A 12,666-nucleotide genomic window follows, 5' to 3' on the forward strand; every position below is an offset into this window, starting at 1 on the left:
TCGGGTGGGGTGGGGTTGGCCAGTCTGTTTTACTATGGAAGCAGCCCAGTGGGTGAGCCTGCGCCCCCACTGGGCGCTCACCACAGACCCCTGCTTAACGAGGCCGCCCCACAGGTGGGCTACGAGAACGCGGGCACCGTGGAGTTCCTGGTGGACAGGCACGGCAAGCACTACTTCATCGAGGTCAACTCGCGCCTGCAAGTGGAGCACACGGTGACCGAGGAGGTCACAGAGTGAGCAGGGGCGCGGCCGGCGGGGTGGGCGGGGCAGGCATGGGAAGGGCGTCTCCCACATCTTGTGTAAGACCCGGTCGCGGGTTCCTGGGGAGCTCACTGTCCACTGATGGAGAATAGTTAGGGACCCGTGTACTTTGTTTTTTATGAAAAGTATTATTATACAAGCATCACATGCCATTGTGAGAGTTTGTACAAGGGAGCAAACGAACAGGCCTCAGGCCCCACTGCTCAGAACCAGGACGCTGGGAGGCTCCCAGCGGGCGGCTCTGTGTGCTGCGCATCCCCAAGGCATCAGTCAGCCCCAATTTCAGATGACAAAACCGGGGCTCAGAGAGGTTAAGAGAGTGGCCCGAGGTCGCACAGCTGGTCCTCTCAAGCCCTGTGCTGTATCTCCTAAGCCCACGCTAAATCGTTTGGTTTCTTTCCATCTTTATTTACTTAACTGTATAAGTAGTTTGACACAATTGAGATGTTTTGTATATGACTTTCATTCTACGTTTCAAATGTCATATTTGTCTAAGGCATTCCCATTATTTTTTCAATTCTTGGAAGTGGCTGCACACTGTTCCATCTTCTGGGAGGTTTCCAACTGATCTCCATAGTCCTCTATTTTTAAACAATCAGGTGGTTTTTTACTTTTGTGGCTTTTAAGGGTGTGTCACTTAACATCTTTGGGCCTAAATCTTTGCCCACCTCTCTGAAGAGTTCTGAGGACACGCATCTTTAGTAGGATTACCTGAGCGATAAATAAGCAACATCTCACCTAGAGAGAGAGTGAAGGAGAGGGAAGCCTGGCACACTGCAGTTCATGGGGTCACAGAGAGTGACCAACTAGTGGACACTACTTAGCAACTGAACAACACCACCACCTAAAGAGCTTTCTAGATCACCTGTACCGATTGGTCCTCCCACAAGCATTGCGTAGAGACATTTCCCCAAAAAACCTGCCCATTTTATAAACAATTAATATGGCCTCTCTTCGTTTCAAAATACGTATGTTGAGTCGTCGAAGTGTTATGCCCTGGCCTTGGGCCAGTCCCTCCCACCATGGAACTTTCCTGACAGCTCCTTCTTCAACCTCTGATCCAACCTGAGACTGAGGATGCTGCTGGGGCACCTGCCCTCACCTGGTAGGTGTGAGAGCCCCCAGAGTCCTCCCTGTCTCCAGGTCAGGGCTGATTGACCACATGCTCCAGCCTCACCCTCTGGCCCCGTGAGACTTTCCCCTTCACGATGCTGGAAATTTTTCGTCAATCTTGAGCCTGCCCTGAGCCGGTCCTGCTAAGGGTCAAGCTCTTTGCTTGCTCCCAAGCAGAGGTTCTTCTGTGTCAGAGAGACACAGACTCGGGCGCAGGTTCTTCCCAGGTCACGAGCCACGTAGAGCTTGGTTGGGCTGCAGCCTCTCTGACCCTCGGGCTCGTCCTCTGATGGGATGTTGGCGGCTCTCAGAGCATTTCTGTGGAGGTGAAGCTTGGGAAGGGCACAGCCACAGTCCACGGCGTGGATGCGTAGCGATGCAGTGATCATCATCGCTGCTGACGTACAAACACTGAGGAAGGTCTGCCAACGGCGTTTCCCGGCTGTCCTTACCACAAGCCTCAGTGACAATAAATTTAAAACCCGGGCTTTTTTAACAGCTGTTCCATTTGAATTTGTTGCTGTCCTTAGGAGCATGGCAGTCAGGGAGGGTGTGCTTAGAAAACCAGGCTCGTGTGGAGGTTGTATTCTGAGATCTTCTCTGGGGCAGGGTGGGGGGTCTTGGGGACAAGCCGAGCTGCAACGCAGGTCCTAGGAGGGTGGCACCTGACCACAACGATCACAAGTGTGGAGCCTCCATTAGCTGCGGCCCCATTCATTCATTACAGACCTGTTCTCTGGCAAACCGACCCCCACCCCACCCACCACATACAGAGTAGCAGTACCGCTCTGAGAGGGAGGGTCTGACCTCGGGAGGGTCTGGGGGAGGCAGGGGGACAGGGAGGGCTCAGGGCAGAGTTGGGGGAGGAGCTGGGGGGCAAGCCCAGGGCGCTGCTAACATCTCAGCTGCTCTTCCAGCCACTGTCCTCCTCAGGCGGACCCTGCAGGGCTCCCAGCCGGGCATGGTCAGGAGGAGGCTGGTGAGGGCCAGCAGGCAGGGCCAGGGGCCTCATGCTGTTCCCCTCCCCGTCCCTCCCCCCACCTGCAGTGTGGACCTGGTCCACGCCCAGATCCACGTGGCCGAGGGCCGGAGCCTGCCTGACCTGGGCCTCCGGCAGGAGAACATCCGCATCAACGGCTGTGCCATCCAGTGCCGGGTTACCACCGAGGACCCCGCGCGCAGCTTCCAGCCCGACACCGGCCGCATCGAGGTAGGCTGCCTCCGCCGGAGCCCGCTGCCTGGCTCGGTCTGCGCGAAGGCGCTTCTCTGGGGGGCATGAGGGAGCCTGTGGGCCCAGCAGTGAAGGGGGGCGCCTCACTGGAGCTGATCGGAAGCTGACTTAGAATACGCGGGAGCCAGGCGCTGTCCAGCACTAAAGGGGAGAGTATTCCTGGGAGAGGCTGCCATGGAGGCCAGAAAGGCCACCGGCTGGGACAGGGAGGTCAGCTGGGTGGAGCCAAGTGCGGGATCCCTGGGAACAGAGCCCAGGGTCCTCGACTCGTCTCACAAGGACCCAAAGCTTCGCTGCCCACTGAGCAGTCCCGCTGGCTTCGGCCTTCAGCCTGGCGGAGGAGCCAGGCGCACGAGGGATGATGACCCGGAGGTCTCAGCGGAGGGGCTGGGCTGGGCCAGGGGACCCGTCAGGGATGCATGCGGGAGTCCGGGAGATGGTGGGGACAGGGAGGAGACCGAGCAGGGGCATGGGGGGCCAGGGGCTGAGAGGGGGCCTGGGGGGCTCCCCCCACCCCCACCTCTGGGCTGGCTGGGGCCCCTGGCCCCTGGCCCCTGGCCCTGCCTCACGCCCCGGCTAGGAATACCTCTGGCCCCAAGTCAGCACTCTGCGGCCCTCCCGCTGCCCCCTCTGCCCAGGCCTCTGGGGAAGCAGACCGGCGGGGGGACAGGAGGGTGATTCTCAGTCACTGAGCCCGAGAGGAGAGACTGGGGCGGCCGGGTGGGGTGGGGCGGGGCGGGGAGCAATCTGGTTCTGAGAGTCGCATCAGCTGCTCAGCTTGAGGCAGAGCTGCCGCCAAGGCTGTTTCTGGAAGGATCCAGGTCCACAGGTTGGGGCCAGCTCCCAGGCCAGAGCGCTGTCCAGCGGGCGCCCCCATCGAGCCTGCCCTCGGCGGGCAGGGGCAGCCCCGCTCCAGCTCCACCTCCGAGGCCTGGCTCCTCCGAGCCTGGTTTACCACAGAATATTTTTAGCTGACAGTTCCTGCTCACAGCTGAGTGTTCACGCTTAAATATTTTATTAAGTTCCTTTTTATCGAGCACAGGCTGTGTCCCTTAGACGCGGAAACGCGGTGCAGTGCGTGTCCCCAGGCCCCCTGCTTGTCCCTCCCGCTCCCCGTCTCCCTGGCCGGTGCTGCTCACGAGGCCCCCACCCCGGGCATTCACAGCCAAAGCCCCTTCCCCCACCCTGAGTCTCTACCGTGGGACTCCTGGGAGCCCCTGAACGTGCCCTGAGCCGCCCTCACTTCCCTGTCGGCCTGTGGGCTCACGTGCGTCTCCTTGCGTCTGGTCCCAGCGTTTCTCATCGGCTCACTGCTCCTCCGTCTCCCTCTTGACAGGGAGGGGAGGCGGGGACCCCGAGGCCTTCCCTGTCACTGGATGTTAAGGGCTCCTCGGCCTGCCTCCCCTGCCTGGCTCCGTCCTGCCGCACCCTGGTCACTCGTCTGTGTATTTCCTCCTTCATCTGTCCCCTTGACCCGCAGGCTGGGAGCCCTGCTCAAGCAGGGCCTCTGTTTTAGCTGCTGTGTCCCCAGTGCCTGGCGTGAGGTGGGCACACACGCTGTGGACTGAATGAATGAAAAAATGAATCTGAAAGGCAAGAGGGCTGGTCAAGCAGGCGGGTGGCAGGTCTGGCCCATCCGTGTCCTGCTGGCTCCGCGTCAGCCCTGTGAGCGGGGCCTCGAGCCTGGGGCTGGTGGAGCCCATGCTCCCCACCCTGCCAGCTCTCTCAGAGAGGAGGAAACCGTGACTGTGGCCCTTAGAGCCGGTGGGGTGCCCCTCGGTGGGGTGCTGGCAGAAATGAAGCAGAACTCCTCAAACCAGAGTTGGGGGTCACCTTTGCGTGACTCTTGGCGCCCTGCCGGCCCATGCTGGTCCAGCCTGGGGCCACGGGGGTGCCGCATCTCGACTCCGGCTTCAGACCTGGACCTGACTGGGCCACCTCTGCCCGCAGGTGTTCCGGAGCGGGGAGGGCATGGGCATCCGCCTGGACAACGCCTCTGCCTTCCAAGGCGCCGTCATCTCCCCCCACTACGACTCCCTGCTGGTCAAGGTCATCGCTCACGGCAAGGACCACCCCACGGCCGCCACCAAGATGAGCAGAGCCCTGGCCGAGTTCCGAGTCCGAGGCGTGAAGGTGAGCGGCTGCAGGCCCGAGATGCCCCTGGCCTCTGGGTCGTCCTTGCCACTCGCGTCCATAGCTGGAGGTGAAGTCACTGTGCAGGCTGTCTGTGTCTGAGGCCAGTGCCTCTGCATAGCCGTGGGCCTGCCCTGGGCATACGCCACTTTAGACCTGCTGCAGGGCCGGGGGCAGGGAACCACACTGCCCAGCCCACGGTGGGGGAGCTGCCCCCCAAGTCCCCACACTGCACACGGCACCCCGCAGCCCCTGCCTTCTCAGTGGCTCCCGCTCTGCTGGGTCCAGGCTGGGCACCGGGTCTGGGCCACGTGGGCAGCGCTGTCCTCGCTCAGCCCTGCTCCATCCCCTTCACCTTTTCAAAAAGCAGGCGGGAGGGAGGAGCCCACGGGGCAGTGGCCCCTCTCAGCCCGCCTCACAGGACAGGGCTGTCTCCCGGCGCTGGGGCACCTGTGCTTCCGTGAGGAGCCTTCGGGCACCCAGTCAGGGGCTGTTTCCTGCACATGTGGCCAGAATGTGGCATGGTGGCAGGCCGCGTCTGGGGCTGCTCCGGGCCAGGTGACTGGTGACTGGGGGGCCCGGCCACCCCACCCCCCTCGCCTGCCCACCCCTGTGGTCTTGTCCTGCTGGTGACCCCGGGCCAGAGGACTGTCCACCCATCCGACAGGCTAGGGGGCTCCCAAGCTCCCATTGCCTTCACGCCAGAAGGTGGAGGAGGGAGCCAGGGCCACAGAGGCCAAGGAAGGTGGGAGGCTGGCAGCAAGCTGGGGCCCCAGTGCCCCCCGGTGCGTGCCCAGACCGGGCACCGGCCCTGCCGCCCTCCACACTGCCCTGGCACGGCTCATGCTCTCCTGCTCCTCTTGGCTGAAGCCCTTGTTTCACTTTATTTAAACCAGGATCTCTCTTGGACCACATCCAGGTATGTGTTCCGGGGCTGGGCGGGCAGGCACACGTGTGTCTCAGCGCCACGCACACGTGTGTGAGCTCAGCCAGCACACGCGTACACGCGCACCTTACCATACCAGCTCTCACCAGGCTGCCCATCAGAGGCACAGCAGACCTTAGGCAGAAACGTGCACCACCCCTCAGCACAGGTACAGCCCCGTGGGCCGGGGTGCCACACCCCCCTCCACAGCGGGGCCCGGGCACCTGCATGCTCTCAAAGCGCCTGGGTGCTCCTGGCACCAGCGGAGAACCACGCGTGCCTGGGGTGTGTTTGCAGCTTCCTCCCAGCCGACGCTTGGGAGCAGTGGTTGTTTGAAGGCTGCTCCCAGAGGAGGCCGTCTGGGCCATGGGCTGGTGGGGACGTGGGCCTGGAGAGGGTGGGACAGGGCAGGGCACGCCACCCCGAGCCTGGTTCCTCAAGGTGGGGACCAGAGCTGTGGCCATGGGGGCCTGGTACCCCCTGGTGTTTGCCCCGGGGTGTCCAGCAAGAGGGGCGTCGGGAGCAGCTGAGAGCCAAGGCCCCACTCGGGGCCTGCACCCCCGACAGGAGCCCTCCGGGGGTCCCAGACCGAGAGCAGGGTGGTACGATTCCAGCCCCTTTGGTTTGACATTACAAATCCTGAAGGCACCTTGGCCAATGGGGAAAGATGCTGTCACCAGCAGGGGCCAGTGGGGACTTTCTGAGTTACCAGCCCAGGTCCCGTTGCCCGGAAGAGCTGGGCCGTCCCCCACGGGCTCCCGCTGCTGCCCTGCATGCTCTGATGCCCACGCCAGGCGAGCGTCCTGGCTGCACGCTCCAGGAAGGGGCGTCCTCTGCATATAGATGTGGGCACATAGCCGCCTGCTCTCTGGGGCACCCTAGGGCCCGCAGGCACCCAGGCTGCTGGGGCCGCCTCCACAGGGCTGGGAGCCCCTGCCTGACCCCGCTTGTCTGTGCTTCCACAGGCCCCTCAGGGAGCCGGGCAGGACAAGACCAGAGACTAGCACTGAGGTGACCCCAATAATTTTATTATAAAGACAAACAAGACTTCCACTTGGCGGCTGCAGCCCCCGCTTGGAGGCCGTGAGCACCTGTCACAGAGACCTGTCCTGTTTTGCCTGACTGGAGGCCAGAACCAGGGCAAGGGCCCCTGTCCTGCCTGAGGCACCGAGGGGAGGGCCGGGGGGGGGTGCTCTCTGGCCACGCTGACCCACCAGGCCAGGAGGCCGCCCGCCTGTACCCTCCGCCCCCCAGGCAGTCTCCCAGCCCTCAGACCACGCTCTCCTCCAGCCGCTCGGCGCTGCCCCCCGCCCCCCGGCCCCCGGCCCCGAGCAGCCCCCCGTGCACAGAGTGGCTCCGTCGGGCCCAGGCCCCTCCGAGGCGCCTGGCATAACCGTAGCACCCGCCGCTGTCCCCCAGGTCCAGGGAGCAGCTGCGCTGGGGGCGAGGCGGCGGGCTGCGTGGGGGGTGCGCCTTGGGTGTGGGGCTGGGGCCTCCGTTGGTCTGCGACTGCACGTGGCTGAGCTTGAGGGGGAGACGGCCGTTCCCGGCCCCCCGGCCCCGAACCAGCAAGGCCACAGTGAAGACCAGTAAGGCAGCCACCAGCACGCCCCCCACGGCCACAGTCAGGGTCCCGCCCAGCACGTGGGCCTGCAGGGCGCGGCACAGGGGTGTGGCTGGCAGCGTGGAGAAGTGGGCACAGCCCAGCAGCCGGGTGGCAGTGAGGTCAGAGGGCCCAGCGGCGGGTGTCAGCGCCAGCAGACAGAGGTCGTAGTCGGCACCCGGGACCAGGTGCTTCAGCAGGAAGTGATGGCTGGAGGCTGGGACGATCCTGCAGGCAAGGGCAGGGGATCAGAGAGCAGGCCTGGGGTCCAAGCCCCCGTCCCCGCCCCCTCCCCCTGCCAAGGGCCACAAGGCCTTGAAGCTCCCTTCACTGCCCACTGCCCTCCCCCAACCACACGCCCCCAGGTCCCAGCTCTGAAGAGCCTCTTCCCTAGGCCCACAGGAGCCTGTGTGTTCACTTCAGAAGGCAGAGAAAACAGACAGGCACGTGTGGCCCTGGAGATGGTGCAGGGCAGACAGGTGTGCCCGTCAACACCCAGGCCTACCCCGGGCCGGCCTCAGAGGCTGTGAAGAATCACAGAGCAGTGCCCGAGTGGCTAAGCCCGCGTGCCTAAAACACAGACGCCAGCACCCTGGGCCCCGCCTGCCAGCCTCGCCTGAGACCATGCAGGGCACAGCCTCCCCCCTTCCCCCCTCCCCTCCCCCTGCAGCCCCCACGACCCCCAGGCAGCTCGGAAGCTGAGAAGGGGTACATGGAAGCCCCAGGAGAGAGCAGAGGCAGGAGAGGTGGCCAGCCCTCCCTGGAGGGGGCAGAGCCAGCTCAGAGGAGGGCAGCTCCCGAGCTGGGGGCCCCGGACTGCAGAGCACCCCCTCACCGGTAGATGAGGGTCTCGTCCTCGCTGCTGTTGTACTGGAGCTGGAACATCCACACGGGGTCCGCTGGCCGCCCCGGCCCCCAGCTCACCAGCCCCGAGGTGGCGGTCACCTCCGTCACCTGCACGGCCGGCTCCGACTCGGGCGTGCCCTCGCCCTCCGCGGCCGTGCGGGCTGAGGCCGCGATGTCCGAGGGCCCCGGGCGGCCCCTCTCGGTGCTGCCGTTCCCTCCATGGGGCAGAGCCAGCACCCGCAGTTCGACACGGGCCGTGGCCTCACCGGCCGGGTTGGTAGCAATGCAGGTGTAGGCCCCCGCGTCCCCGGAGCCCGTCACCCCGATCTCCAGGGTCCCGTTGGGAAAAGCCCGGGCCCGGGAGGAGTTGCCCACCAGCCGGTCATCGGGGCCAACCCAGTGCATGGTGGGCACTGGGTCGCCAAGGGCCCGGCACCGCAGCGTGGCCCGCTGGCCCTCCAGCACCCAGAGGCGCTGCGTGTGGCGGGCGATGAGGGGCGGCTCACAGGAGAACTCGCCCTCGGGCACCGTCCAGAAGTAGCGGCCAGCCAGGCCGGGCGGGGAGGCACAGGTCTCCAGGTCGTCGGGCCGCGCCAGCCGCCGCAGCCAAAGCAGCTCGCAGTTGCAGTGCAGGGGGTTCCCACTGAAGCTCAGCACCAGCGGCGCAGGCGAGGCCTCAGCGTGGCGGCCCCGGGAGAAGAGCGGGTCAGGTGCCAGCGTGGCCAGGCGGTTGGAGGTGAGGTCAAGGCGGGAGAGCTGGCTGAGCTGGGCAAAGGCGCCCGGGGGCAGCGCGTCGATGAGGTTGTGGTCCAGGTTGAGGGTGTGCAGGGCGGGCATGGCGCCGATGCCGGCCCAGGGCACCTGCCGCAGGTTGTTGTAGGACAGGTCCAGGTCCTCCAAGCTGCCCAGGAAGTCGTCGAAGGCGCCCGGCGCGATTCGGCCCAGCTGGTTGCCGCTGAGGATGAGGTGCTGCAGGTTGGCGGGGCCCCGCAGGCTGCCCGCGCCCAGCTCCGCCAGCCTGTTGCCGTCCAGGTGCAGGGAGCGCAGGCTCTCCAGGTCCCCGAAGGCGCGGGCCCCGATGCGGGTGATGGCGTTGCGGGACAGCGTCAGGTCCACCAGCCCGGTCATGTTGCGGAAGTCCGGCGGCCCCAGGGCCTGGATGAAGTTGTCGGCCAGCCGCAGCTCCACCGTGCGCCGGTCCACGTTGGGCGGCACGAACAGCAGGCCTCGGTGGGCACAGAGGGTGCTGAGCGACTCCGACAGGTTCTGGCAGATGCAGAGCAGTGGGCAGGCGGCCGCTCCACTGGCCAGCAGCAGCAGCAGGAGTGGCGGGGCCATGGCGAGCGCCCTGTAGGAAGGGCCACAGCCCAGGCACAAGTGGGGCTGGCACCACTGCCCACTTGCCCCCAGGCCGATCTTGGGTGGGGGGGGCAGCTTCCAGAGCCTGGCCTGGGGGTGGGGTCAGGGTCAAAGGCCCAAGGGGTCCCCCAAAGCTGAGATCAGGCTGGGGCCTGCAGAGCCAGGCCCCCCGAATAAAGGTCACATTTCCCGAGCCGTGAGAGGGAACCCAGGCTCTGGGGACAAGGTGAGGCGTGAGCAGGAAGCGGAGGTGGCCGGGAGCGCAGGGAGGGTCCCGGAACTTCCTTCCCCTGGCGTCCCCTGGACTCGCCAGCATCCCTTCGGCGCCATCCCCTCCCCCGCCGGCTAAGGCGCCTCCCCAAGCCCTCCCGGGGCCCCCGCCCCTCCCCGGCCGCTCCCCACACTTCCCCCCACGGCCCCTCACCTGGTGTCCGTAGCTCAGGGGGCGCGGGCCGGCCTCCCCGTGGGCCCGGCCGGCCCCTGCCGACTCCAGGCGGCTCTCCCGCGGGGATGAGGCCCGGGGCTGACCAGCCGCGCTCCGCGCGCCTTCCGGCCCATGGCGCTCGGGCCCGCGGCCCCGGCTCACTCGGTTCCCGGCACCTTTTCCCGGAGCGATTCGCGGCGGCGGCGGCGGCAGCGACAGGCAGGCGGGTGCGCGCCAACGAGCACGCGCACCGCGGACACGCACGTGGAGAGCGGACGGGGAGGGGCGCGCGGGGATCCACCCGGGTCCAGGCCGGCTCCCGAGGTCACGCGGACACGCGGCCACTGCAGCGCCCACGGGTGGCTCCTGGTCACGCCCGAGGCCCGGGCCGGCGCGGACCCGCAGCGCAGCCCCCCGGTGCTGCCGCAGCGCACTCACCCGGGCACAGGCGCGCGCGCCCCCGGCCACCCTGGCGCCCCGGCATCCTGCACCGCACGGGCGCCTGCTGCCGCTGCGCGAACCGTCACTCTGCAGACAGGCAGACAAAGCGCCAGCTCGCGGGCCCCTTCACCATCTCCCAGAGACGAGAGTCTTTGTCACATGTCGCTGGGCACCCTCCCCAACACACCCACACATGCCCACACTCCCACACATCCCCGCACCCACCGGCAGGGCCGGGTGCAAACCCGCACTGTTGCTGGGACCCTCGCGTTCACAGACACACGGTGAAGGTCATAACCGTTCTGCATCACCAAGTCACGTGGAGGGTCCCCAACAGGCACGGGCCCTGCGGGGGGAGGGGTGGGCTGGGCGATGCCCCCCGGCCGGGCTCCCGCGGGGTGGGGCGGAGAGGGCTCGGCCTCGGGCTGGCGCCGCGCCCCGCCCCCGCTGCCGGCCCCTCCCTCCTCGTCCCAGGCTCCCCGCCCCACCGGGCGAGCTCGGGAACCAACCGGTCTCCGCCTCCGGCCCGATTGGTCTGCGCAGCGCGCTTTCCCGGCAGGCCGGCGGTGGCACGCCGTTTGAAGCTGTGCGTCAGGGGTCCTGGCCTGGCCCGCGGCCCCTCCTTCCCCTTCTGTTCCTACCGGGCCATTTCCGTGGAAGAGTAGCCCGGAACGAGACGGGGCTCCCGCGGTGTGTCGGGGCGGGGTCGAGTTCCCCGCTTTTTGCCTCCGAGATCCGGGCTCGGCTGGGAGCGCTGAGAGCTCTGAAGCAGAACGCGCACCCTCGTCTTTCGTCTGGGCCCAGCAGGGAAACAAGGAAGTTACCACCTCCCCCAAGTATCTCCTAGCCCTCAGGCTACTCAGGGAAACAGTGGTGGTGGTTTAGTCGCTAAGTCGTGTGCAGCTCTTGCGACCCCATGGACTGTACCCCGCCAGGCTTCCCTGTCCATGGGATTTCCCAGGCAAGAATACTGGAGTGGGTTTCCATTTCCTTGGATTTCTAATCCTGCCTGGTACACCCGGTCACCTTGGGCAAGTTCTTTAACCACTGAGACAGTTTTCTTATTCAGGCTGAGGAGTGTTGATTGTTGGCGCTTCATGGGGTGAGAGGGGAAGAGAGGAGGTGACCTGTGAGGGGGCTCAGGCAGCTGGAAAGCATGCTTTTTGTTGCCACTCCTCAGACCTCCCCGGCTGTTGAATTTGTAAAATGAAGGCGCTGGATCCTTGCCCAGGTCACCTCTTGCTCAGTGGCATCAGATACTCCCTTGTCCTTCTCCCCATCAAGAACGTTTTTATTCACTCTCAACACGTTAATGGCATCCACCACGTGCCACTCGGCGGGGAGCTAGGATAGATCTGGAACCAGAGGGGCCTGCCTGCCCTCATGGAGCTTACTCCCCCACGGAGGACGGATGGCGTGACATCCTCCAGAAATTACAGAGGAGGAGGGGTCTACCCAAGGGAAACGCAGGGTGGGACGTGGAGGCCTCTTAGCATCCTTGCCACCCCTAGGATGCGCTAGGTTCTTTAGCTGGTTGAACTGGTTTTCTTGTCTCAGATTCCATGCCTTGGCACAGCTGAAATGTCCCCATTTTAGGAGGAGCACAGACTAGTCTCAGGGACAGATAGGCAGGCTGGTCACACCCGGCAGGCATGAGGCAATGTTGGCCAGCCCCAATGTGCGGTGGCTGCCATGGATGCTGGTAGGGGAGGAGACGAGAGCCCTGGGGACAGGAAGAATCTCTCAGAGCAGCCTCAGGGCCTGGGGCCTGCTGGGCCTGGGCTTCCTATCGAAGGTGCCAGAGGATCGCGCGTGTGCAACCCACAAAGTTGCCTTGTCTGAAGTGACAGCCAGGCCACAGCCGCAGGCACACACACATTGAAGTCACATCCACTAACCTCGAAGTCATGTCCTGGGGCAGCTCCCGCGGCGCGGGCTCCCAGGCGCTCCCACCCCACCCCTGCTTGGCCTCTAGGTAGGGCTCAGCCCTGCCGTGGCTTCACGCTGTCACCCAGCTGTTTAATGAGCAGAATGGAGGGCCCTTGTGCGCAGAGCACGTGGGCACCAGCCCCTCAGATGGCACCCCTGCCTCTAAAGTGCTCCCAGGTCTGAGAGCATTGCAAATGACAAGGCTGAGCGAGGCTTTCCCACAGCTGGTCCTGTGGAGTCCTAGAAAGGGAGTGTCCGGCTCCACGTGAGGGCGGGAGATGAGGACCGGGAAGGTCTTTGAGTTCAGGCCTCCAGGAGGAGCTCAGCTAGCAGGCGGGGCGGTGTGAGCGCACAGAGCAAGTCTGGAGTGACCAGAGGTGGCCGTGCCGGCGGAGCCCGGC

At 65.3% G+C, this 12,666-nt stretch overlaps 2 protein-coding genes and 1 pseudogene across 15 annotated transcripts in view; 2 read left to right on the top strand and 1 right to left on the bottom strand.

The window, feature by feature from the left end:
* The window catches only part of PC (pyruvate carboxylase), a 102,770-nt gene that overhangs the window by 84,367 nt on the left and 5,737 nt on the right, over nucleotides 1–12,666 (top strand). For 12 of the 13 annotated variants that reach the window (XM_086385643.1, XM_086385641.1, XM_086385645.1 and 9 more), the window contains 3 exons: nucleotides 115–233; nucleotides 2,422–2,584; nucleotides 4,556–4,738. In XM_086385643.1, the coding sequence (XP_086241769.1) occupies nucleotides 115–233; nucleotides 2,422–2,584; nucleotides 4,556–4,738 (465 nt within the window). Of the gene's footprint in view, nucleotides 1–114; nucleotides 234–1,226; nucleotides 1,367–2,421; nucleotides 2,585–4,555; nucleotides 4,739–12,666 lie in introns of those variants that run through there. The other variant, XM_086385650.1, reaches the window with a different exon arrangement.
* On the bottom strand, nucleotides 6,671–10,036 carry LRFN4 (leucine rich repeat and fibronectin type III domain containing 4). 2 transcript variants are annotated; one of them, XM_086385651.1, is made up of 3 exons: nucleotides 9,896–10,036; nucleotides 8,102–9,460; nucleotides 6,671–7,494 (listed from the first exon to the last, which is right to left on the bottom strand). In XM_086385651.1, exons 2-3 carry the CDS (start codon nucleotides 9,448–9,450, stop codon nucleotides 6,933–6,935), a joined length of 1,911 nt encoding a protein of 636 aa, XP_086241777.1. In that variant the 5' UTR covers nucleotides 9,451–9,460; nucleotides 9,896–10,036; the 3' UTR covers nucleotides 6,671–6,932. The 2 variants fall into 2 exon arrangements, with proteins under 2 accessions (XP_086241777.1, XP_086241778.1); XM_086385652.1 differs by lacking the exon at nucleotides 9,896–10,036 and having other exon boundaries at nucleotides 8,102–9,589.
* Nucleotides 10,028–11,134, top strand: LOC147341809 (uncharacterized; annotated as a pseudogene).

The sequence above is a fragment of the Bos grunniens genome, chromosome 29 (genome assembly GCF_055505025.1).
Source record: "Bos grunniens cultivar Pamir isolate PY7600 chromosome 29, Bosgru_T2T1.0, whole genome shotgun sequence".
Taxonomy (NCBI): Eukaryota; Metazoa; Chordata; class Mammalia; order Artiodactyla; family Bovidae; genus Bos; species Bos grunniens.